The sequence below is a fragment of the Heloderma suspectum genome, chromosome 5 (assembly GCF_057233095.1).
Source record: "Heloderma suspectum isolate Gila_16-S chromosome 5, 16-S_ref, whole genome shotgun sequence".
Lineage (NCBI taxonomy): Eukaryota > Metazoa > Chordata > Lepidosauria > Squamata > Helodermatidae > Heloderma > Heloderma suspectum.
Window position 1 is genome coordinate 60,148,134 of NC_139462.1, and position 27,611 is coordinate 60,175,744.

At 45.2% G+C, this 27,611-nt stretch overlaps 1 protein-coding gene across 14 annotated transcripts in view; it reads left to right on the top strand.

Annotated features, from left to right (window-relative positions):
- IL15 (interleukin 15) overlaps positions 1-16,616 on the top strand; it is a 69,913-nt gene extending 53,297 nt beyond the window's left edge. For 13 of the 14 annotated variants that reach the window (XM_084856145.1, XM_084856141.1, XM_084856146.1 and 10 more), the window contains one exon: positions 12,901-16,616. In XM_084856145.1, coding sequence (XP_084712271.1) covers positions 12,901-13,020 — 120 coding nt within the window. In that variant the 3' untranslated portion in view covers positions 13,021-16,616. The remainder of the gene's footprint in view (positions 1-12,900) is intronic. The other variant, XR_014792088.1, reaches the window with a different exon arrangement.
- Positions 16,617-27,611: the final 10,995 nt, after the last annotated feature.

Here is a 27,611-nt window from a genome sequence, read left to right on the forward strand (position 1 = left end):
CATATGTTAAGGTCTTGGCTTTGTCATGTTCAGGTCCACCCCAGACCATATATAAGATGTATAACCATATATAAGGTCTGGCTGGCCCCAGTGTAGAATCCTTTGTGGGAGAGATTCTCCTACATCTAATGTTAAAAAGGTGAAGTCAAGATAAGAGAGATATAGGGGGGAGATATCCTTTGTAGGAATTTTGTGTGGAATTGGATATGGGAATGCATAACAATGAGATCCCTTGTTCTATTCCTCATATGGAGATGCAGCTCGAGTAGGGCCCATATCATATATTGCTGCAAGCAGACGAGAGCCCGGGCCTAGTTGACCTGCATCTTGAGTAGCTGCAGCTACTGCCTCTGCCTCCCCATCTTCCTTCCCCCTCAAGGGTCCGCCCAAAGGCAGGTGAAGAGGGAGGCTGCATCTGTGGACACTCCCACCATGGCTTTCCCTCCTCTGAGGGCACTGGGACCCCCAAGGACCAGTGTCCGCACCTTGTTAGGAAAGCAATCTGTGTGCTGTTCCCAGTGAGGCTGGGGACCTATTCCCTCAGCATCACTTTCCTTCCAAGTAGTGGATGCTAGGACTTGGAGTCCAGTGCCTGCTGAGAAGAAGGAGCGATGCTGTGCGCACCATTCCTGCTGAGGGAAAAGGCTCACGGAGCCCTCTCCTTCAGCAGGAAAAGCACATGGAGGCTATCTTCCTGCTGAGGACTCCCAAGCCCCAGCATCCCTAATGGGTAAAGATACGCCATGCACGATTGCCGCCAAGAGAGAAAGCCCCACCTGGTGGCCTTTACCCTTGACAGAAACGGCACGCTCAGCATCAGCCTTTCCTTCAGGCAGAGGCTATAGAGTTTTGGAGCCCCAGTGCCATCCTCAAGGGAAAGTGACATTGGGAGCACCTGTGGCAACCTCTGCCTCCATCTATTCCTGCCCAGGTAAGTGTAGTGAGTCCTCGGTGCTTGGGGGGTTGGGAGGACATGGTACAGAAAGAGAGGCAACTCAGGCACTGTCCAGATACCTTCAAGGGATTTGCATGTGTTTGCTTGAAGCATATGGAAATTGCTCAAGGCTTTGTGTGCATTCGCATGGAATGCGTGCAAAGCCTGGCACCCTTTGGAGGCAAATAAAAGGATGCTCAAGTATCCTTGATCCTTTGTTAGGAGAACTCTAGGAATTGCAGAGATTCCAGAGAGGAGAGGCAGACTGTGTTGAAATGCAGACATGGGGATGGTAGTGGCTGGCTAGGTATCCCAGACTTCAAACCATGCCATAATTATATGTAAACTAAGACTTAAAAAAGCATGTACTTGATAACTTTTATTCTTTTTAAAAAGATGAATGCAACCTGTGTGCAGGTTTTTTGTTTGTTTGTTTCTGCTACTGGAACAAGCCTATTATGCTACACATGCATGCACACACGCACGCATGATATTCACACATTCAGCTTCTTTGGCTTCTGTGATGTATGCTGAGGAAGGAGCTGCCTTTTTGTCACGGTGCAGCATAGAAGCACAGCAAACTGCCCTTGGAAGGAGAGAGTGATCTCTTCCTCCATGGACAGCTTGCCAGCTCTCCCTTTTCCCCAAACAGCTGAGCAGCATGGGCCGGGGGAGATCATGGGGGAGGTTTAACCTTCCTTAGTATTGAGAGAATAGACCAGGGACAAGTGAAAAATCTTTCTCACTGAGACTTAGAGTGCAATCCTATGGAGAGAATCGTCAGCCTCTGAACTTGAAGGGTGACGACTATCTAATGCAGGGTGGCTGGAGCACGGAGGTGATCCTTGCCTCCATAGTCCAGCTGCCCTGCATTTTTGGCTAGACAGGCATTTCACCTGTCTAGCTGGGGAGCTTCAGAGCGGAAGAATGGGAGGCCATGTGGTGCACAGGAAGCTGTGTAACACAGCTTCCACAGTCCCCTCTGCTCCCCCAGGACCACCCCCTTTCCCCTGTCTCTGCACTCCATTTCCAAGCACGGAGACATAGCTGGAGTGAAGAGAACTGTGCCAGTTACAAGGGGCCGGGGGAATGGGCGAGGAGCCCAGAAACCGAGAAGTCCTATGTCTTCCAGATGCTGTTGAGGGGACATAGGATTGCTACCTCCATGACTTAGGATTTGACCCTGTCTGGAATTTCCTTCACCAGATAAAACTGGCTGTGTACAGCCCATTTTATAACAGACCTACTGTTCCTTTCTACCAAAAAATGGCACTCAAGGCAGCTTACAAAAACAATGTAAAATTGATTAAAGCAGTAAAATACAATGAAATACAGTAAAAATGTAGCAATTACAGAATCAAAACAGCACCCAACCCACAGACCCACTTACAGGCCAAACGTCTTCTTGAATAAAATGGTCTTTGCCTGCAGGATAGCAGAGAGGGAGTGAACCTAGCTTCCCTTGGGAGGCAGTTCCACAGCCTGGGAGTGGCCACCAAAAACACCCTCTCTCACGTCACCACCAAATGTGCCTCCGAAGGTGGCCGTCTTGAAAGAAGGGCCTTTCCAAAAGATCTTAATGACTGGGCAGGCTCATATGGGAGAAGCTTTCAGGTAGCCTGGTTCCAAGCCATATAGGCTTCATAGGTCATAATCAGCACTTTGAATTCTGCCTGGAAACAGACTGGTAGCCAGTGAAGCTGATGTAACAAGGGAGCTGCACGCTGCCTGTAACCAGCCCTGGCCAACAGTCTGGCTGTAGCATTCTGGCCCAGCTGAAGTTTCTGCAGTTTTCAAAGGCAACCCCAGTCCAAATGGGATGCAACTGAGGCGTGCGTGGCCGTGGCCAGATCAGCTGTCTCTAGGAGTGGGCACAGTTCATGCACTAGCCTCAGCTGTGCAAACACACACCTGGCCACCGCTGAGACATAGAATCATAGAATAGTAGGGTTGGAAGGGGCCTACAAGGCCATCGAGTCCAACCCCCTGCTCAATGCAGGAATCCAAGTCAGAGCATCCCTGACAAATGCCTGTCCAGCCTCGTCTTGAAGGCCTCCAGTGTGGGAGAGCCCACCACCTCCCCAGGTAATTGGTTCCATTGTCGTATTGCTCTTACAGTCAGGAAATTTTTCATGATGTTCAGCCAGAATCTGGCTTCCTGTAACTTGAGCCCATTATTCCGTGTCCTGCACTCTGGGATGATCAAGAAGAGATCCTGGCCTTCTCTGTGACAACCTTTCAAGTACTTGAAGAAGTACTTGAAGAGTGCTATCTTATCTCCCCTCAGTCTTCTCTTCTCAAGGCTAAACATGCCCAGTTCTTTCAGTCTCTTCATAGGGCTTTGTTTCCAGTCCCCTGATCATCTTTGTTGCCCTCCTCTGAACCCTCTCCAGTTTGTCTGCATCCTTCTTAAAGTGTGGTGCCCAGAACTGGACACAGTACTCCAGATGAGGCCTAACCAGTGCTGAGTAGAGGGGAACTAGTACTTCCCGGGATTTGGAAGCTATGCTTCTATTAATGCAGCCCCAAATAGCATTGGCCTTTTTTACAGCCACATCACATTGTTGGCTCATATTCAGCTTGTGATCGACAACAATTCCAAGATCCTTCTTGCTTGTAGTGTGGTTGAGCCACGTATTCCCCATCTTGTAACTGTGCATTTGGTTTCTTTTTCCTAGGTGCAGAACTTGGCATTTATCCCTATTAAATGTAATTCTGTTGTTTTCTGCCCAGCGCTCCAGTCTATCCAGATCACTTTGAATTTTGTTTCTGTCTTCCAAAGTATTAGCTATCCTGCCCAATTTCGTGTCATCTGCAAATCTGATCAGTATTCCCTGCACCTCCTCCTCCAAGTCATTAATAAAAATGTTGAAGAGCACTGGGCCCAGGACTGAGCCCTGCGGTACCTCACTCATGACCTCTCCCCAGTTTGAGAAGGTCCCATTGATAAGCACTCTTTTAGTCTGATTCTGTAGCCAACTGTGGATCCACCGGATCGTTGTTTTATCTAGCCCACTTTGAGCTAGTTTGCTCATCAGGATATCATGGGGCACTTTGTCGAAAGCTTTGCTGAAGTCGAGGTATATGATGTCTACAGCATTCCCACGGTCTACAAGGGAGGTGACTTGATCAAAAAATGAGATCAGATTTGTCTGGCAGGACTTGTTTTTGACAAATCCATGTTGGCTTCGAGTAATCATGGCATTGTTGTCAAGGTGCTTACAGATGGATTCCTTTATCATCTGCTCCAGAATTTTCCCAGGGATTGATGTCAGACTGACTGGTCTGTAGTTCTCAGGTTCCTCCTTTTTACCCTTTTTGAAGATAGGGACAACGTTAGCCCTCCTCCAGTCATCTGGCACTTCCCCCATCCTCCATGATTTCTCAAAGAGAATAGACAGCGGTTCTGGGAGTTCTTCTGCCAGTTCCTTTATTACTCTAGGATGCAGTTCATCTGGCCCTGGAGATTTGAACTCATTCAAAGTAATTAGGTGTTCCTTGACCATATGCCTATCGATCTCAAGCTGCAATCCTGCCCCTTCAGCCTGTAGTTCGCCTTTGCCAGGGGGGTCATAGACCCTCTTTTGGGAGAAGACTGAGCCAAAGTAGGAATTGAGCACCTCTGCCTTTTCTTTGTCATCTGTTATCGTTTTGCCATCCTTATTTAATAGCTGAACCACCATTTCTTTCCTCTGCCTTTTACTATGCACGTAGCTGAAGAAAGCCTTTTTGTTGTTTTTAGCATCCCTCGCTAACGTCAGCTCATTCTCAGCTTTAGCCTTCCTGACGCCATCCCTGCAATTCTGTGCTCTCTGCCTGTACTCTTCCTTTGTTACTTGGCCTTCTTTCCACTTCCTATATGTGTCCTTTTTTGTTTTCAGGTCATCCCTAAGCTTTTTGTGAAGCCACATTGGCTTCTTCTGTTGTCTTCCACCTTTTCTTCTTGTTGGAATGGTTTGTGATTGTGCCTTGAGAATTTCCTTTTTTAAAAGCTCCCACCCATCTTGGACTCCTTTTCTTGTTAGCGTCGCTTGCCATGGGACCTTACTGATCATTGTTCTGAGTTTATGAAAATCAGCTTTCCTAAAATCCAGGGTACGCATTTGACTACACTCAGCTTTGTCTTCCCTTAGAACCAAGAACTCAAGTACAACATGGTCGCTTTCCCCCAGAGTTCCTGTAACTGCTACTTTATCCACTAAGTCATCTGTGTTGGTTAGGATCAAGTCAAGGATAGCCGATCCTCTAGTTCCTTCTTCTACTTTCTGTAGGAGGAAGTTATCCGCCACACAAGTCAGGAATTTCCTGGAGGGGCCATGTTTTGCAGAATTTGTCTCCCAACAAATATCGGGGAAATTGAAGTCCCCCATTACTACTACATCATGCTTCCTTAAAACATTGGCTATTTGCTTTTCAAAAGTTTCATCCTTGTCTTCTCCTTGATTGGGTGGCCGGTAGTAGACTCCGACCACCAGGTTCCTTTTATTCTTTGCTCCATTTATTTCAACCCAGATGCTCTCGATGGGGCTACCAAGCTCCTCCTCCTGTATTTCTGTGCAGAGATATGTATTTTTCACATACAGTGCAACCCCACCTCCCTTTCTGTTCCTCCTGTTCTTTTTGAACAAGTTATATCCTTCAATTGCTGTATTCCAGTCATGAGAGTCATCCCACCAAGTCTCAGTTATACCTATCAGGTCATAATTTCCCTCTTGTATTAAGCGTTCAAGTTCGTTCTGTTTGTTTCCCATACTCCGGGCATTAGTATATAGACATCAAAGATCATGTGCTTCATAGTCTGGCTTTCTTCCTACATGTGTCTGAAGACTATTATTGGGCCCTATCAGAGCTGTTCTCTCCATTGCAGTGCATGTGCCTTCATCCATTGTTACCCCCAACATTACATCTCCCTTCCCCGTAGAATTCAGTTTAAAGCCCTCCCGATGAAGTTTGGCCAAACACATTCTTCCCATCCTTTGTGAGGTGCAACCCGTCCCTAGCCAACAGCCCATCTTCCAGGAAGTATAGCCCGTGGTCCCAGAATCCAAATCTCTCTCATTGGCACCACCTTCGTAGCCAGTCATTCACCCGGAGTATTTTTCGTTCCCTTTCTATCCCTCTTCTAACTACTGGAAGGATGGATGAGAAAACTATCTGGGCCCCAAAGTTCTTGAGTTTCCTTCCCAAAGCTTCAAAGTCTGACGTGATCTCTTCATAGCTCTGCTTGGCGGTATCATTTGTTCCCACATGGATGAGAAGAAAGGGATACCTGTCAGTGGGCTTTATGAGTGCAGGCAACCTTTCAGTCACGTCTCTAATCTGTCCTCCCGGGAGACAACATACCTGGCAAGTCCACGGGTCTTCGCAACATACCTGGGTCTCGATCCCACGCAGCAAGGAGTCTCCCACTACTACCACTCTTCTCTTCTTCTTCTTGTAGGCCTGGGTTTCATTGCCTCTGTTTGACTGACCTTCAGCCTCTTGCTCACTCTCATGCAGGTTCCCCTGTGATTCTTCCTCTGCAGGCTGTCCTCCAGTCTCATCCGCAAGTACCTGGAATCGGTTTCACAGCTCCACTGCTTCCACTGGTGCAGAGTGGTGTCTAGTTCTTCTTCTCCTAACTGTCACCCTTTTCCAAGGAGTATCCTCTACTCCATTTTTCTTCACCTCAGCATTTCCCAGTGCCTCATCTTGCTGTTGCTCTTCAAGCTTCTGGTCTTCCCTTTGCTGCTGTAGTTCCCCCATTCTGTCCAAGAACTCTTCGTGTTCTCTTATTCCCCGGAGGGTCGACAGTCGCCGCTCCAGTCCACTTACTTTTTCTTCCAGCAGCGTGATCAACTTGCACTTGTTGCAGGTGTAGGCCATGTTGTTCTCAGGCAAGAAAATAAACATTGCACACACCTTGCAGGTCACCACCACTGGAGAGTCTTGTCCTTCCATAGCCTCCTTTCCCTTTTTGTGTCTAGCTTTGTGATTGTTCTAGACTAGCCTGTGCCTGCTCCTCTACTCAGCAGAGGTTAAAAGCAGAGTCCCACTGGTGTGAAAGTGTGTGTTACAAGACAAATAAATGGAAAAAAGTTAGTTAAAAAAATAAATAATAATAAAAAAATGTTAGGGGCCTCCCCCTTGACCTCCCCTGCTGAACTCCCCTGGCCAACTCCTGTTTGCTCCACCTGTCCGCTCACTCTGTTCGCTTGCTCTCTGGGAGCTTGCCTGCTTCTGTAGTCCCTGGACCAGCTGGAGCAGCTTGCTCTGCTCTGCTCTGCTCTGCTCTGCTCTGCTGTGCTCTGCTCAGCTGGGAGGTGGGAAACAGACTGAAGCTTCCCGCCCAGTCAGCTGCTGGGAGTACTCAGGCCACACCCCTCCAATTCAGTTGGAGCTCTCAGAAGCACCTGGTGAGCTCACAGCCAATCAGAAGGATAAAGGGCAGCTCACTGGGCTTCCTGCAGCCCACTTACCTCTTAGCCTCTGTCTCCTTTGTCTCTTCAACCACTGCAACTCCCCTGGCCAACTCCTATTTGCTCCCCCTGTTTGCTCGCTCTCTTCGCTCACTCTCTGGGAGCTTGCCTGCTTCTGTAGTCCCTGGAACAGCTGGAGCAGCTTGCTCTGCTCTGCTCTGCTCAGCTGGGAGGTGGGAAACATGAGCATCCAGGTTCAGAGTCGAGTCCAAGAGTACACGCAAACTGTGAGTCCGATTCTTCAGGACGAGTGTAACCCCATCTAGCACAAGCTGAATCCCTATTTCCTGATCTGCTGGTAATGGATTAGGATAACCGTCAGTCCATTACCAACATCAGGCACTGAATTAGAACCAGAACAGCTTCCTTGGATTTAGATGGAAAGAAGAGATAGAGTTGGGTGTCATCAGCATACTGGTGGCACCGAACCTTCAAATTCCAGACAATATATCCTAGCAGTTTCATGTATATGTTAAATAGCATGGGGGAGAAGATGGAACCCTGAGGGACACCACAGGCCAATGGCGTTGTACAGGAGCCCCCCAGCACTACCTTCTGAGGTCACCCCTCCAAGAAGGAATGGAGCCACGGTATAACAGTGCCTCCCAATCCCATCTCAGACAGACAGATGGTATCAAACGCCACTGAAAGGTCCAGCAGAAGTAACAGGGACACATTCCCCCTGTCCAGTTCCCAGTGTAGATCATCCACCAAAGCGACCAAAGCAGTCTCTGTCTCATAACCAGGCCTGAAGCCAGATTGAAATAGATCTAGATAATCTGTCTCATCCAGAAATCCCTGGAGCTGAGAAGCCACCACACACTCCAACACCTTGCCCAAGAATGGAATATTAAAGACTGGCCAGAAATAATCCAATATAGAGGGGTTCAGGGAGGGTTTAAAAACAAACAAAAACAAACAAAGGTCTTACCACCACCTCCTTTAGGCAAGATGGAATCACACCTTGCTGTAAAGAGGCTTTCACCTTACTTACACAGCCAGTTCCCCTCTCCTCACACTGGCTGCTTTTATAAACCAGGAAGGAAAAGAGTCCAGCACACAAGTGGTAGGCCTCAGTTCTTCAAGGATCCTGTCCACATCCTTGGGCTGTACAATTTGAAAAGTATCTATGATGGCATTTAAGTCGGCATGAATACGATATATTTTAACTGCAAGGTGTGGTACAATAGCCCTCTTGATCACAGAGGGCTATTGAGTGGTCCACCTCTTGAGGGCCAGAGAGTAACAGGCCTCTAACCACCTGAAAGAGCTCCAGTGGGCAACTCTGAGCAGACACAATGGTAGCTGAGAAGTACGATTCTTTGTTGCCCTCATTGCCACAGAGTTGGCTTTCAAATGAGCTCTAGCCTGTGTGATTGGATTCACCACAGGTACTTAAGGCGGGGCTGCCAGAGGCAGCACCTCAGCGTGTGCCTCGGCGTCGCGCCAAGCGCGACGCTAAGTGCGCACTTAGCGTCGCACTTGGAGTCGCGTAGGATCTGAAGACCTACCCACCTGCCTCTCCAGAGACACCAGCAGCCACAGTACCAGCAGCAAATAGCAGCAGCAGAGGGCAGCAGCTTAAAGACAAGGGGAAAGGGGCAAACGTGGACTTTATCTGCTCCTTCTTAGCTGCTGTTCTCTTTTATCTCTTTTATATTCTTTTAAACTGTTGTGCATTTTATATCCTAACATTTTAATATGTGCCTGGGAGGACTATTGGGCAACTCAGGGGGTGGGGGAGGTGCCACCATAACTGTGGTCACGGGCAGGGGGAGGTATGGCGTTGGGGGATTAACAGGCCAGCTGAGGGGAAGAGGGGCTAGACACCTTACAGCTGTCCCCTCTTCTGGTTCTTCCCCCAACCTGATGGTTCCTGGCAGCCTTACCAGTCTGCCCTCGGGTCTGGTGGTGCTGCTGCTGAATGCCAAGTTGGCCCAAAATAAGACCTCCCTCATCCATGATTTGATTGTGGATGAGGGGGCTGACCTGGCATGTATTACTGAGACCTGGGTGGGGGAACTGGGAGGGGTCACTCTCTCCCAGCTGTGCCCTCCTGGGTACTCGGTGCAGCACCAACACCGACTTGAGGGTCGGGGAGGGGGGGTTGCCGTGGTCTATAGGAATTCAATCTCCCTCTCCAGGCTTCCTGCTCATTTGAGTGCAGATCTTGAGTGTTTGTACCTTGTGTTGGGTACCTGGGACAGATTAGGGATTCTGTTGGTGTACCGCCCACCCCACTGCCCATCAGACTCCCTGCCTGAGCTGATGGAGGTGGTCTCGGACTTGGTGTTGAGGACCCCCAGGATGATGGTCCTGGGGGATCTCAACTTCCATGCTGAGGCCACTGTATCCGGGGCAGCTCAGGACTTCATGGCCACCATGACAACCATGGGGCTGTCCCAACATGTCATCAGCCCAACGCATATAAAAGGACACACGCTTGATCTGGTTTTCTCGACTGGACAGGTGGATGGTGATCTGAAAGTGGAGGAATTAACATCTGTCCCTTTGTCGTGGTCAGATCACTTCCTGCTGAGGTTTAGACTTCTGGTGGCCTTTCCCCTCTGCAAGGGTGGGGGACCTATTAAAATGGTCCGCCCCTGGAGATTAATGGATTCCGATGGATTCCAGAGGGCTCTGGGGGATTTTTCTGCTGGTATGGCTGGTGCTCCTGTCGAAGCCCAGGTCGCTCTGTGGAATGCAGAGATGACTCGGGCGGTTGACACGATCACGCCCAAGCGCCCTCTCCCTCTGAGCGGAGCCCGGCCAGCTCCTTGGTATACACCTGAGCTGAGGGCAATGAAGCAAGAGGGGAGACGGCTAGAACGCAGGTGGAGGAAAACTTGTGCTGAGTCTGACCGAACACAGGTAAGAGCCCACTATCGAGCCTACTCTGTGGCGGTGAGGGTGGCAAAGAGGCAGTTCTTTTCCACCAGCATTGCATCTTCTCAGTGTCGTCCAGCGGAGCTTTTCCGAGTGGTTTGCGGCCTGTTACATTCTGGGCCAGGGAGAGAGATGGTGGAACCCTCGGTAGCACGCTGTGACAAGTTTGCGCGGCACTTTGAGGATAAAGTCGCTCAGATTCGTCATGAATTGGACACCACCATTAATGCACTTCCATTGGTAGAGGCGTTCAGAGCACCGTCTGGTCCAGTTTTATTGGATGAGTTTTAGTTACTGAGGCCTGAGGATGCGGACAAGGTGCTTGGCCAAGTCCGATCGACCACTTGTGTGCTTGACCCTTGCCCTTCATGGCTTATTAAATCAAACAAGGAGGGGTTGTCTGGCTGGGTCCAGGAGGTTGTAAATTCCTCCTTGAGAGAGGGAGTGGTGCCTGCCGCTTTAAAAGAGGCAGTAATTAGACCACTCCTGAAAAAGCCTAACCTGGACCCAGAGGATGTTAACAATTATAGGCCAGTGGCCAACATCCCCTTCCTGGGCAAGGTGCTTGAGTGGATGGTTGTAGGACAGCTCCAGGCACTCTTGAATGAAACGGATTATCTAGATTCATTTCAATCGGGCTTCAGGCCTGGTTTTGGAACGGAAATTGCCTTGGTCGCCCTGTGGGATGACCTCTGCTGGGAGAGGGACAGGGGGAGTGCGACCCTGTTGATTCTCCTGGACCTCTCAGCGGCTTTCGATACCATCGACCATGGTATCCTTCTGGATAGGTTGTCTGGGTTGGGAGTTGGAGGCACTGCACTACAGTGGTTCCGCTCCTACTTGGATGGCCGATTCCAGAAGGTAGTGCTGGGGGATTATTGCTGTGTGCCATGGCAATTGTGCCATGGGGTTCCACAGGGCTCTATTTTATCCCCCATGCTGTTTAACATCTACATGAAACCGCTGGGGGAGGTTATCTGGAGGTGTGGGCCGAGGTGCCATCAATATGCGGATGACACCCAGCTCTACCTCTCTTTCTCATCAAACCCAGGTGAGGCAGTGGCTGTTCTGAACCAGTGCCTGGGCACGGTAATGGACTGGATGAGGGCTAATAAACTGAAACTCAATCCAGACAAGACGGAGGTACTGTTAGTGGGTGGTTCGTCTGCCCGGCTAGGTGATATTCAACCTGTTCTGGAGGGGGTTGCACTCCCCCTAAAGGATCAGGTTCGTAGTTTGGGGGTGCTCTTGGATCCAGAACTGTCACTTGAGGCACAGGTGAACTCAGTGGCACAGAGCGCTTTTTATCAGCTTAGGCTGGTATACCAACTACGCCCTTATTTGGACAGAGATAGCCTAGCTATGGTTATCCATGCTCTGATAACTTCTCGTCTGGATTACTGCAATGCATTATACGTGGGGCTGCCTTTGAAAACGGTCCAGAAACTTCAGCTGGTCCAAAATAGGGCAGCAAGATTGTTAACAGGGACTGGCCTGCGAGCTCATATTACGCCAGTACTTTTCCAGCTGCACTGGCTGCCAGTCCGTTTCCGGGCCCGATTCAAAGTGCTGGTGTTAACATTTAAAGCCCTTAACAGCTTGGGGCCAGGTTACCTGAAGGATTGCCTCCTCCCATATGTGCCTGCCTGGACCTTAAGATCATCATCAGCGGCCCTTCTCCGTGAGCCCCTGCCAAAGGAAGTGAGGCGGGTGGCTACTAGGAGGAGGGCTTTTTCTGTTGTGGCACCCCGGCTCTGGAATGAGCTCCCTAGTGAGGTTCGCCTGGCGCCTACATTGTACTCCTTTCGGCGCCAGCTGAAGACCTTTCTATTTTCCCAGGCATTTTAGCATTTTAGCTTTCTAAATTTTTATCTTTGCTGTTTTAAAACTGTATTTTAAACTCCTGTACCGCTGCTAGGTTTTATTGTGGTTGTATTGTTATATTGTGGTTTTAATGTTCTATATATTTTAAATAGTTTTATTGTGTGTTGTTTGGTTTTAATTTTTGTGAACCGCCCAGAGAGCTTCGGCTATTGGGTGGTATAGAAATAAATAAATAAATAAATTCCAAAATTTCCACCAATATTGCTCTAGACAACATCCCTCTTGTTTCATTGTCTGTAGCACCTGGAAAACCAGGGGGGTTGTTGGGCTCCACTCCATGGAAGATGATGCTCAGGAGCCATCATGTCAACCGCCTGGGCCATTTCTCTGTTCCAGAGATCAACCAGGGCTCTTACAGAATCACCTGCCGAGGAACCAACTGGAAACCAATAACTTAATGTGTTTCATACTAAGACTTATGAGTACAGTCTTATCAATTTATTGATGCTCATTAGAACCAGCACAGAGAAATCCCACTGACGTTATGGAACATCAGTGCATCATGAGTTGTTTTCTTGAACTTGGACAAGAATACTGGCAGGATTTTAAAGTGTTCTGCAAGTCACATTTCAGAATTAACAAATTATAATAAAATATTCTCAGCCTAACTACAGAAGAGATCTTATTATTATTAGGAATGATTCTTGTCAATCATGGGCATGTGTCTTCCTATCTCTTTCAACGTTTTCTTTATTTGACTAGTACAATGCTAACTTCTTTAACCTTTCCTTTTTGCAGAACAGTGAAACATCCAAGTGTCAAAAATGTGAAACATTTGAAGAAAAAACATATACAGAATTTATGGAAAACTTCAAGGCTGTTGCACAACAATTCTATTCAGACCAACAAAGTGTGTAATGACATATTCCACTGTAGCAGGACAAAATAATTTTCTGCCCTCTAGAAAAAAAGAACTTGAACAATATAACAAGATCAAAATGAAAACGAAGCCTTTGCGAACTCTGCAAAAACCAGCAGTTCTGTCAGTCTACAGCAGGGATGTTGAACCTCTTTCCGCCCAAGGGCTGAATTCAGTTCTGGAGAATCTCTCGGGGGCTGCATTGGAGTGGTGGGCAGGGCTGAAAGCAAAATGAAGTAGGGCCCAAGGCAAAGGGGATGGAGCCAAAATACCAAAAAGATTAATTTATTTTATTTTAGTTTCAGGCTGTTACTGCCAGTAACTAAGCCTTAGAAGAGGTATTCCAATCTTTTAGAATGGGTAACAAAACATGCAAAGGTCAGGAAACCACCAAACATTCAGTGGTTAGGGGTAGAACCAGGGGAAGGACTCATGCCTATCTGGGGAATCCTGAAGGCTGGATTCAGCCTGGGGCCTGAGGTCCTGCACTCCTGCTCTACAGGAAGCCTTTAAAAGAGTACCAGTTTACAAAATATGGCCGAGCCTAGTATGATGACATACACATCGTTATGTATATATGAGTTTTTTTGGGAAAATGACTCATCCAAGCAAGCTAAATGGTAAGAGAGGTGGCCATTACTGATTGGGGTATAGTCAGTAATGACTGGAGAAAGTTATCTTTCTGTTCATGACTAACTTTATTGATTGCACTGAGCCTCTTAAGAGTTTGGTTTTTACAATGGTGCATAACAAGCCATACTAACTGAAAATTCCTTGGAAACCTGATAGGACTACATGGTGCGAATCCAACATAAAGAGAGTGGGTTGGATCCAAATGTCATCATGCATAGAGCAGACCCATTGTAATCAATAGAATAAGCAAGTCATGACTAGCTTAGGTACCATTGATTTCAATAGGTCTATGCTAAGGATGACTATATCTGTATCCAATGCAGTTTGAACTATGAAAAACAGCCTGTGAGATAAAAAATATTATTCTAAATTTTTGAAATCAGACTCTGGTTCACTGTGCATGTAATGACTCCAATTGATTAAGAGGACAATGGTGAGATACTCAAACTTTCCCTATAATAAAATACAATCACAGTACATTACTATGGAAATCATTCAAACTGTATGAGTAGAAAACATTCAGTGGTAGAAGAAGAAAAAAGAAATAGTTTGCATTTGCCATCCTGTACGGGGTAAAAGTCAAAATGCTGAGTATCAGCATTTTATTTGAAACAGCACTATGGGAGGGTGATTTAGGCTGCAATCCTATATACACTTACCTGGGAGTAAACTCCATTGCACTCAATCGGACTTACTTCTAAATAGACACACACAGGTTTGTTCTTCTTCCAGTTTAAAATGATCCCTGGAAGCAGTTGTATCTAGTCTTCAGCTTGGTTCTTGTCTTTTCAACCCAGCCTTCTGTGTTGCACCCATCATCCTAAGTGTCACCAGTTTTATTTACACTTGGGATTCATTTAATTATTTTAATTACACCCCCCCCCCACAGGTATGCACATTGGAATGCTTAAATTAAGAATGTTTAAATTAAGAAACTTAAATCAAAATAAAACAAACTAGTCTGTTTACATTTAATTGCTGATCGCCATTCCTGAGATCTTTTTTGAAATTTTGTTTTACTTTTAGAATTTTCATGTATTCCTAGGTAGATAGATCCCTAAACAGCAAAAACAATTATTTACTAATGGGATCCCTAGTCTTTGTGAGACTCTTAATTTCTTACCTGGAGGAAAATTTAAACATAGAAGGCCTGATTTCTTGAAATTAACCCTATGATCCAATGTTTCCTTAAATTTATCTAATTATACTTCTAGAGCCTGAATTGCATATGATGGATTACTCAATGTCAATAACATGTCGTCGGCATACAAACTAATCAAATGTTCTGTATTACCCACGGTAATTCCACTTATTTATGCAATCAAAGGCCAAAATTGCCATTGGAGATTTATGCGCCTTACAAAAGTGTATCAAACTAAATAACCTCCAAACAGGGTCTGCTATAAATCCTCATGGAAGAAAGCCATACTGGTCCACATGAACAAGATTTCCCCAAATTAAGAATGTTTAAATTAAGAAAACTAAAAGAAAACAAACTAGTCTGTTTACATTTAATTGCTTATAGCCATTCCTGGGATCTTTTTTGAAATTTTGTTTTACTTTTTAAACATCTCTTGCCACATTTTCTGAAAGAATCATAGATTCTAATATTGGCAAGTCCTACCTGGTTAAACATATCTAGTTAGGCAGAACTTCAAAATCCAGGAAGAATCTGGCAGAGAACAGTTCTATAACACCCCTGCTTCTAGAGCTGTAATTGTATGCACACCTATTCTTGGCTAAAACAGATACGTTATCTAGTATCTAGCAGCTGCATCATTTTTTTTCATTTTTACTCTAGAGTAGGAGCAGGGGGCGCAGTCTGAATTGGGACCCTAATCAGGAGGTGGGGGACTTTTAAAATCTGGATTGGGCCCCCTGCACCTCCTCTACAGTAAAAATGAAAAAAGACCCCCCAAAGATGTAGGTGCTAGATACAGTTTCTTCTTTTAGCCATGTGAATGCACTGTAATTCAGGAGTGGGGAACTTGTGGCCTTATAGATGTTGTTGGAATACAACTCCTATCAGTCCTGCCCATTGTCATGCTGGCTGGGGCTGATGGGAGTTGGAGGCCAAGAACATCTGGAGGACCAGAGGTTCTCCACCCCTACTCTAAGGACCGCAATAATACTGACTTCTGAGTGAACAAGTAAAGGACTGGGCTTTATGAGTCCAAGCTCAGTGGACATATCAGTCACTGTACACACAGAGACTCTAGCAATATGGGCTTATAATTCACTACACCATTGAGCTATCTCTCTATGTACACTGGAGATGGATATTTGTGCAGAACTGTCCCGGACACTGCAGTAAATGGGGAAGGCTTGCTCATGGAAGAGCCATATGTACACACTGGAGCTCTTGCATATGCAAGAGGACTCTTGATACAGGTATAATTATGTGAGTTAATATGTGATTTGGGGACGGAGTGTTCTCTCTGTTGCTCTTTCCCATGACATGGCACCAGCAGTGCTGGGTATAATACTGGCATTGCAATCACATATGCTGAGCATGATGCATATGTACCAAAACCTAAGAGAATTTTTCTTGATACCTTCTACCAAATAAGGCTGAAAACAAAGCACGAAATATTATTCAGGAGTGAAATCTACAAAACCACAGCGTGTGTCCATATGAGGTGTGGGGGATATCAAGATTTGATTATTTTTATTGCACTTCGTACACTTTGGCCAAATGGTAAATGTATAATTCCATTTGCCTTGCCTGGATTCATTGTGCCTTAACCGTAAGCAAAATTTTATGTCATAAATAAAGAAAAATCTCATACTATAGACTATCATAAGAGTTGCTGTTAATATATTGAAAGTCTTGTTTCTAAGCCACTTATTTTGAAAGAAAGAATTGATTGCATACTTATTGCAGAGCAAAAATGAAAAGGAACACATTAAACAATGTTTTTAAATACACAACTGGAAAATATATTAAAGAATGTACTTACTGTGTCTGTGTCATTTTTTTAAAAATTAAGATTTGCCATGCTCCCAGATTCTCCAACATGATTCTTCACTTTTGCTGCAAACAATCATGATGGACTTCCTGAAGCCCTGAGGGCCAAAAACCCCATTACTTTAAATGTGTGCTTAGCAGCTGTGTCTTCATTTTTACTCTAGATTAGGTGCAGGAGACCCTCTTAAAAATACTCCAACATCCACACTAGGGTCCCAGTCGGCTATGTGCCTACTTTAGAGTAAAATAAATAAATAAGACTAAGCTGGTAGACAACACATTTAAAGTAATGTCTGTTTTGGCCCTGAAGCGTAGTAAACCTGTGCTTACTTCAGTGTGGATATGAAGGCAGGAGAAGCTGAAATAAAAGACCTTGTAGCAAAATGGGCTAGATCATACAAGTGCCAACATTTCATTGTAATGCGATTTTTTCAATACATTGCTTTACTTTCAAAGATGAAATATACCACTACTAAGTTCATCAAGTTGGATCCAGACTAAGTTGAACTTTGGCCCAATTGAACTCAATGGGACACATGAGTGATGCGTTAAGTTCCATTGATTTCATGGAAACTAAGTCCAGCTAACGTAGTCCCTAAAATATAAGTCTGATTAATGGAACAGTAATGAAAAAATGAAGGGTTTCCATCTTTCATCTCAAAAAAGATGGTTTCCATTTTTGATTATAAAGATAATAGTGGTCAGGTGGAATGATCCTTTAGGGGGAGTGCAACCCCTCCAGAACAGGTTGAACATCACCTAGGCAGGCAGACAAACCACCCACTAACAGTACTTCTGTCTTGTCTGGATTGAGTTTCAGTTTATTGGCCCTCATCCAGTCCATTACCATGCCCAGGCACTGATTCAGAACAGCCACTGCCTCACTTGGGTTTGATGAGAAAGAGGTAGAGCTTGGTGTCATTCATGTGATGGCACCTCAGCCCACACCTCCAGATAACCTCCCCCAGTGGCTTCATGTAGATGTTAACAGCATGGGGGATAAAATAGAGCCCTGTGGAACCCCGTGGCATAATTGCCATGGCGCAGAGCAATAATCCCCCAGCACCACCTTCTGGAATCGGCCATCCAAGTAGGAGTGGAACCACTGGTGTGCAGTACCTCCAACTCCCAACACAGACAACCTATCCAGAAGGATACCACGGTTGATGGTATCAAAAGCTGCTGAAAGGTCCAGGAGAATCAACAGGGTCGCACTCCCCCGTCCCTCTCCTGGCAGAGGTCATCCCACAGGGTAACCAAGGCAGTTTCTGTTCCAAAACCAGGCCTGAAGCCCAATTGAAATTGATCTAGATAATCCATTTCATTTAACAGTGCCTGGAGTTGTCCAGCAGCCACCCACTCAAGCATCTTGCCCAGGAAGGGGATGTTGGCCACTGGCCTACATCCTTCAGGTCCAGGTTAGGCTTTTTCAGGAGGGGCCTGATTACCGCCTAAGGAGAAGCACAGCTTTAAATGTGAAACATAGGAAAATTATACTACTTTTTGGATGTTTTCTGAATATATTCACAACTTACAAACAGAGAGGGAGATAGAGGTTGGTGTAAAGCTGCACAAAAGCAAAACAAGGAGGCCCTGGATCCACTGTGGATGCAATCAGTCTAAATGTAAAATATATAAGAAAGATAGAAAGACTTAACAACAGAGTATTTGAAAATATATTTAAGCTAATGTTTTGGCTTCCGCCATCGTCAGTAGCTGTGCTACACACACATACACACATACACACACACACACACACTGTGTATGGGCTGCCAAACTTGTCATACTTTGCCAATTCATGTGGCATGGGTAAAGGTTAGACTCAGTTGTGATGTATGGGGTAATAAAGCATTGAGCTGCATCAGGTAATGTACATGCAGGTGTGAATCAGCCCTAAAGCTAACAATCAAACACAGAGTTAAGCACATTTAGGCCTACTAATTTCAATGGATTGTGTTGGAGGATGGCTTGAGAGTGTAAGGAGGCCTAACAATAAATATTGGCAATGTCAGTGTAAATAAAGTACTGAAAAATACAAAAGATGTTGAAAAAATACAAGGTAGTAGCAACAAACGTAGCTGCAGAAAATATCTGTCGTACCTTTCCAGTGCTTTATTTACACATATGTTGCCAACTTCCATCTCCCAACAATTAACAAGTTATAAACGGCTGTAAGCGGAAATGTGGGGAAAGGTAGCTTTTTCACCCTGTTGAGTAACTTCAAGGACATAATAACCTTTGCAGCTGTTGGGGAGAAGCTCTGAAGGTGGAGCACTAGAACTATGTACACATGGATTGATTTACTGTACCTTTCCAGCACAGTATGATTACACAATTCTGAACACTGCCAAATAATTTTGGCTTGGTACATTCTCAGGAATTATGATCAAGATAACCAAACAAAACAAAACCATTCTAGAAGACTTAGGGAGCAATTGTATGGGCGCTAGACAGCAGCTAGACGGCCATAGGCTATTTCTTTTTCTGGGAAGCGACCTCCCTCCACTTCCGTGCTGCCTCAGAGGCAGTGCAGAACAGCCCCGTCCTCCGCGCTCACAAGAGGAGTGCGAAGGGGCCGGAAAGGGGCATGGCTGGGGGTGTTCTGGGGTAGGGAGAGTGTAGCTGCCTGTACGACACATCCGATGTGTCATACAGCAGCCTCCTTCCCCACTTCATGCTCCCACGGCTAGACAGCAGCAATCGGCTGTCTAGCCGAAAAAGCAGGGCAGGAGAAGTGTGGAGGGAACGATCACCATGCTTCTCCTGCCCTGCTTTGGATAGGCAGTTGCCTCTGAGTTCGGAGGTGGCTGCCTATCTCAATAGGATTGAGCCCTTAGAGTTAGATTTGTCCCTTGTGTATCTTCATTGACCCCACAGATAATCTGGCACACAAGTTACTGTCCTGTACAGATGTGGGTTCACATTTTACAGACAGAATAATTATTTGTCTTAGAAACAAAAACAAATATTCTTAAACTATTCTTAGAAAAATGAATGCTGTCTTGACTCCCAATTGAGACTGTACCACCTAACGGGAAGCCCCATCCAGACATTACACATTCAGAATTATCTGCCTCTGCATTCCAAAGTCATTCCCATTTTAAATACCCATTAGGGGCTTATTTATTTATTATCCTGCCTTTCCACCACAAATGGTGAGCAAGACAGACAACAACAATAAAATAGAGTTTAAAGACATTTTAATTAAGATATAACTTAGAAACAAAGCAATTAAAAAACAATCATAAAAGAAACAGATGGCACCAAACCAGTTAAAAACCCCTTTAGCAGCAGACTAGCTTATTTATCTATTGTTTATTTATTTAAAACATTTCTATACCACCTTTCTGGAACCAATGAAGGCAGACATCCCAATGCCCTACCTGAATAAAAACATCTTTGCCTGCCAGTGGGAGGACAAGAAAGAGGAGGCCAACCTAGCATCCCTTGGTGAGGAGTAACCACCGAGAAGGCCCTCTCTCGCAGCCCCAACAAACATGCCTCTGATAGTGGCAGAACCAAGAGGGGGGCCTCCACCAAAGATCTTAAACCCTGGTCAGGTTTGTATGGGAGAAGACAGTCTTTCAGATAGGCAAGTCCCAAGTCATATAGGGCTTTTATGGTCATAACCAACATTGTGAGTTGTGCCTGGAAACAGACAGGTAGCCAGTGAAGTTGTTGTAACAAAGGAGTCACATGTTCTCTGTAACCAGCCCCGGTCAATAGTCTGGCCAGAGCATTCTGGATCAGCTGAAGTTTCTCAACACTTTATTATTTACATTTCTATGCAAAGCTCTCTGGGCAGTTCATAGAAATTAAAACCTGATCAAACATAATATAATAATCTCAAAAGTTTAAAATTGCAATATAAAACCAAAGTAAAATCCAGCAGCACTGCAGAGATTTAAAAATAGAATCATACATTTAAAACATCCAAAAACTGAAGGACTAAATTGAAGGACTACAGTGGCCGGAGAACAGGACTTCGTGACTGTAGTCAGATCAGACATCTACAGGAATGGGTGCAGCTGGTGCACTAGTCTCAGCAGTTCAGATTACGTCTTTTCCCTCCTCCACTTGGCTCTTTCTGCTGAAATATCAGTGGCCACTGAGAATAAGCCTCTCACTGAGGGTTCTTGGAGCTTCAGTTTACCACAACCAGACACCCAGTTTCCCCCTGCTCCATTACCAAAAATGTCATTGTACATTTGGAAGAAAATGTCTGCCTGGCTCCCTCTGAAACCTGATGCATAACATGAGTAGCAACCAAAACTGAGCCTAATTTTCATGAGTTTTTATTTTAATGTCAAAATGTTTTTGTGAATAGCTAACCAAATTATGCTAAACTGACAGGGTATCTATGTTTTTTCTCCAGATCTAGGCCTACTTTAAGATGGGTGGTCCCTAGTGCTCATTACTCTTCCTCTGTAAGCTTTGAGCAGAATTGCAATTTACTTTTCCACAGTATCGGAGATATGGCTACAACAATAGAATAAATAACAATGGGTTGGATCCAGATGTAGGCATCTGCAACTGGGCTGGTGGAAGAGGACTTCCCCACTCACTACTCTCCATGGCAGCCCCTCCAGCCCTCTGAAAATGCCAGACGGTTGAGGGATCCTACTTAATGGGGTGGGCTGTGGTGTGTGGTGTGAAGGAGGGATCCCAAAAATCAGGCAGAGGCACCTTCCATGGGTAGGGAGTCATACTGTCCAGTTATCAATGCACCTCAATACCACTATAAAGCAGTAGTGTAGATCTAGCCTTCATCTTGACATTCCCCTTTCATTTCCCTTTGCAGAGAACCAACAGAGCAGGGCTGTTGAACCTCTTTCAGCCCCAAATTCCATTTTGGGGAAGCTCTGGGGAACAACATTCCAGAGGTGGGTGGGGCTGGAGGGAAAAGGGGTGGGGCCAAAATACCAGCCTATCCCAGCTGAAAGCTCTTGTTGTTGTTGTTGTTGTTCAGTCGTTCAGTCGTGTCCGACTCTTCGTGACCCCATGGACCATAGCACACCAGGCCTTCCTGTCCTGCGCTCTCTCCCGGAGCGTGCTCAAGTTCATATTCATTGCATCCGTGATGCTATCTAGCCATCTCATCCTCTGCCGTCCCCTTCTCCTTTGGCCTTCAGTCTTTCCCAGCATCAGGGTCTTTTCCAGGGGGTTTTCTCTTCGCATTAGGTGGCCAAAATATTGGAGCTTCAGCTTCATTATCTGTCCTTCCAATGAGCACTCAGGGTTGATTTCCTTTAGGATGGACTGATTTGACCTCCTTGCAGTCCAGGGGACTCGTAAGAGTCTTCTCCAGCACCACAGTTCGAAAGCATCAATTCTTCGGCGCTCAGCCTTCCTTATAGTCCAGCTCTCACAGCCATACATTACTACTGGGAAAACCATAGCTTTGATTAGACGGACCTTTGTCGGCAAGGTGATGTCTCTGCTTCTTACTATGCTATCTAGGTTGGCCATAGCTTTCATCCCAAGGAGCAAGCATCTTTTAATTTCATGGCTACAGTCACCGTCTGCGGTGATGTTGGAGCCCAAGAAAGTAAAATCTGTCACTGCTTCCATTTCTTCCCCTTCTATATGCCAGGAAGTGATGGGGCCAGATGCCATGATCTGATAAGACATATGAGAGGCACTCCAACCTTTTAGAATGGGGGAAGGACTGCACAAAAGACATGAAACTACCAAACAATTGGTGGCTGGGGGAAAGGGGATCAGGCCAGGGGAAGAAGGCAACTGGGGAACACTAGTGGGCTGCATTTGGTCCCCAGAGTTCAGCTTCTGCACCTCTGCCATACAAAATTCAAGAGAATATTTGGAGAGTGGGGGAAGGAATGTAGGAATTTGGGACTATCAAAATCTTAGAATATAGGAAGATAGATAGATAGATAGATAGATAGATAGATAGATAGATAGATAATGATTCAAAGTTTTTCTTCCTGCTTCTTCCTTTGCTTCCTCTTTATTAACTTTCAGTGCTGACTTAGCAGTCCCATTTCAATGCTGTATTACTCAACTCTGCTTGTGACAGCCACTGTACATTTCCCTGCAATAGCCCCCCCACCCCCCGCCCCATTTTGCAGTACTTGCTTGCCTTTTCCTGGGCTCTTAGCCTCCTGTACTTCAACCTCTTTCTGCGTATTTATTAGCTCCATTCTCAGCTTGTATTCCATGGTGAGAATCACTCACTCAAAGTGTGGTGCTGTCTTCTCCCCCCCCCCATTTCTTAATTTAATAACAAGTTGGTTGACCTTTACTTTCTCCTGCCATTCTTCTTAATTATGTTCTGCCAAGATGTGCAATGTGGACATAAGTAAAGCTGGACTCTTTGTGAGGGATTAGAGGAGATGATTTAGTACTGAAATCCACCAATGTACTTTTCTTGGGTAGTTTGATATGGAAGTCAAGCTTCTTATCAAAAAGGATTTATGGGTCTGTCTCCTATTTAATTCCAAATTTCCTGCACATTATAGTCTTACATTCTATGACTGGAATGTTGTTTGTACTAGTAGAAATATGCTAGCCAGGGCTTCATATCAGACCGCTATCTGACTCTCCGGTACAGGCATATCAAACTATGACTGCTGTTCGTTTGTTTTTAACCCACATTTCTCAGTACCACCTCTGCATCATATCATTCTCCATTTCAGGCAGAGGTAATAAATACAATAGGGTGTTCTTGAGCCATTCTCACAGGAAAACAAAAGTTGTTGTTGTTCAGTCGTTCAGTCGTGTCCGACTCTTCGTGACCCCATGGACCATAGCACGCCAGGCCTTCCTGTCCTGCGCTCTCTCCCGGAGCGTGCTCAAGTCCATATTCATTGTATCGGTGATGCTATCTAGCCATCTCATCCTCTGCCGTCCCCTTCTCCTTTTGCCTTCAGTCTTTCCCAGAATCATGGTCTTTTCCAGAGAGTTTTCTCTTTGCATTAGGTGGCCAAAATATTTGAGCTTCAGCTTCAGTACCTGTCCTTCCAATGAGCACTCAGGGTTGATTTCAAGGTTGATTTTAAACAAAAGTTACTCTATATCAATTCCCTTATACCTGGAACAGTATCAGCTTCTCCAGTCTAGGCATTGCAAAATATGATAGCTGCTTTCCAAAATCAGAGACCCTCTTCTCAAGAACATTCTCCCCATAATGCATCCCAGTATCTACTTCAGTGGAAGCAACACAATGAACATCAAGCACACAGATTCCTCTTGTGCAGATATCCAGATAATGTCATATCTGTGTCAGTACCTCTCACCTTGAATATGGTCTGCTTTTCCAGTCCACTTATAACAAACAATTATAGCCGGTTTTCAAAGTGGTCTTCTTCTCAGGATTTGCAGCCCATTCGTCATCTCATTATACACTTTAATGTTATCAGAATGATAAAAGAAAGACATAAATTGATAATGTCAAGAACTTATAGGTAGAACAGTTTCTGCCTCAAGGAAAAGCAAAATATGGGGAACTCCGCCTGGGCCTTTAAATGGACCCTAATAATTCTCTCTCTCTCTCTCTTTTTTTTTTTTTACCTAGTCATGCTCTTTTTTGTTTGCAATACAACAGTAACAACAGAAAAACATGCAAGTAAAAGAGGGAAATTCATATCATGAAACATATCACTATACAGTAATCATTATCATCTCTCTTGATATAGGGAAAAGAAAAAAAAGGAAAAAGAAACAGAAGAGTGAGGGGGAAGGATTAACATTTCCATTTCAAATATATATGTTAATATAAGCAGTCCATATATCTAAATAAGCATCCATACAACTTCTACAGTTGTAGGAGATACATTCAAATGTAGCAAGATCAGTAAGATCTTCAGTCCCTTGAGTGATAAGCAGTGGGTATTTTTCCTTCCAAGCCTGGAGTCTAAGTCTCTTTGCAACTGTAAAGGCCCTCAGTATCCACTTTTGCTGTCCGTCTGTTAATCCCCACATCACAGAGATGTAATTCAAAAGGGCATGGACATCTGCTATCATCACACATTTTTCAAGAACAAAATTTATACAAGCAATGACTTCCAACAAAAAACAAGCCATTATAGGATGTGCCCATATTATATGCCTCCGTGAGGCATCATCCTCGTTACATTGCCAGCATCTAGCAGAGCCAGCCAACTTCTTCTCATCAAGCCTTTGTAGAGACCAATACATACAAAACATCAGTTTTTGTTAAGTCAGTCTCAATTTTAAATCTACAGAAAGAGTATATATGGAAGCTAAGGCAACTTTCCATTGATTCAACTGTATAGAGCATCCCAACTCCTTATTCCGTTCATCTCTGACCTTCTAAACATCTACTTTGCTACATTCCAGAAGACTTTTATAAACAGTTATTGTAGGCTTAGCTTTCTGTAAGGAACCAATTAATTCCTCCAACAATGCAGGAGAAGCTGAAGCACTCATTGCCAATGGTCAAGCCTTTCAACCTATTGCTGGTTCCTTAAATACTTGTTTACCTGATGCAGTCTTTTTTTTAAATGGCATTGGGTTGGATTCAGCATCTGTCTTCTGTGGACACCTTGGTGGGTGCCAAGAAAGGTGTCCTTGGTCACATTGGTGTTTGTGGGCACCACGTTGACTACTCCTGCTGTGGGCACTATATTACTAGAAGCCTCCATGCACTTGTAGAAACCAGTTCAGACAGCCACTACAGATGTTTGCTGCTAAAGCACTTCCTTCCAGCCCTACCTTTTTCTGTGCTCCTCACAAAGAGAGGATCACCATAACTGCTGCCTGTTCATTCACATTTCAGCAGTCTTGCTTTTACCTGGTAGTGGAAAGCAGGAGTCACTACCCAGCTGGTTATTTGGCTTGTTCTTTCTGGCTTTTGCTGACTTTCCTGCTCTTCTCCCTTACCGGTGAAGTCAAGTGCAGTGGTGGCTTTTTTAAAGGAAGTGTGAAGCATGGGACTGTGCTTACCTGAACCAGCGGCTCTCTGGTTCATGGCGGCATCATTACATATGTTGTCTCATTAAGAGGCTACCATGTAGACCAGCTCTAAAAAAAAGAACAAAAAGGAGTGTTCCTAAGTAACTTTACAAGAAAATAAATCTCATTGAACTTGGTGGTACCCCTAAATAAACACATTTTAGAGTAGGCTGCTGCTTTAAGCTCTGCTGCTCAAAATATAGGATTGGGCTCGGGAAAAGTTGAGCTTTGTCTCCTTACAAAGGCAGTGGGAGGTTGTCCCCCCCATACATTTAAACCAGAGCTTCAAGGGGAAAGCTCTTATGCAGTTCAGAAGAACCCAGTGGACGCTGGTGACTCCAATGTCAGTGGAGTAGTGAATCTGCTCTGGGGTTCAGTCAGAACCAATCAGAGCTCTAAAGGAACTATCCAAGGTACAGAAGCTCCTTGGACAGCTCCTTTAGAGTTCTGACTGGTACTGACTGAAACCCAGAGTGGATCCATTGCCCCACTGACATTGGAGCCACCAGCCTCCACTGGAAGAGCCACACTGTAGATCAGGGGTGGGTAGCTTGTGGCCAGATGTTTTGGCCTACAACTCCCATCATCTCTCACCATTGGCTATGCTGACTAGGGCTGATGGGAGTTCTGAAGGGCCACAAGCTGCCCACCCCTGTAGCTGCAGATCACTTAACAGAGGGTAGGGAGTGGGAGGGTGGGGCTCCTGTTAGCAGCCTCTTGTGGCTTCTCCTAAGGTTCAGAACTCCTAACCCAGGCACAGCCTTGAATTATACCTGGTTTAAATGCAATGCCAGGTGAACAGGAATAACCTAGCTCTGTGGTGTTGCATACACCTGGCTTCTAACTGAAACTGGGTTAAGTTGACTGCACAAGCACTGTTAGCATGCCAGGAGACTGCAGCCAGGCGAGGTGCTGTGCTGGGATGCTACGATAACAGACAGAGTGGTCAGTTTAAATAAGATGCCCAAGTGCTTGTTGCAACACGGCACAGGTATGTTCTTGCCCACCCGGCGTTACATTTAAATCAAGCCTCATCTAGGAGCTATATTGAGGGGAGTTCCTTTTGCTTTTCAGACAAGAGCTGTCCTCATAATATGGGGTGCTCCAGCTCCTGTCCAGATGCAAGCCCGGTTCTGCAACACTTTAAACATTTGTTCCTTTCACAGTGTCTATTGGAATACTGAACATGCCAAAAGGACAGGAACAAAAAAATCCTGATGTTGCAAGATTCCCTCAGTGCAATAAATGTTGCCATGCACCAAACAGCAGAATGGACAACAATGTTAACATTTTTCATATCACCTAAGTGGAGCATACATAGCAATAACAGTAACGTAGTATCAATAACAGTAACTATGATCAACATAGTTAATCAAGGGGTAATACGCTTTTTGGGGGAGATAGCCATTATGCCGCTCCCAGAAAACTTCCTAATATACCCATGTTACTTCCTATGAACTAAAAAAAGCATTGCAGGGATAACAGAGAATAGCTATGCTCCATTATCAAGAGTTAGCATATATTTTGGTAAGAGAGAGATTCCCATATGCGGCACATTATCTTCCCTGCTCTGGAAATTCATTATTTGATAGTAGAAGTTACCAATAGATGGTGCTCTAGTATGGTTCAGAACAGAACTTTCATAGTGCAACCTTATACATGTCTTGTTGTTGTTCAGTCGTTCAGTCGTGTCCGACTCTTCGTGACCCCATGGACCATAGCACGCCAGGCCTTCCTGTCCTGCGCTCTCTCCCGGAGCGTGCTCAAGTTCATATTCATTGCATCCGTGATGCTATCTAGCCATCTCATCCTCTGCCGTCCCCTTCTCCTTTTGCCTTCAGTCTTTCCCAGCATCAGGGTCTTTTCCAGGGAGTTTTCTCTTCGCATTAGGTGGCCAAAATATTGGAGCTTCAGCTTCATTATCTGTCCTTCCAATGAGCACTCAGGGTTGATTTCCTTTAGGATGGACTGATTTGACCTCCTTGCAGTCCAGGGGACTCGTAAGAGTCTTCTCCAGCACCACAGTTCGAAAGCATCAATTCTTCGGCGCTCAGC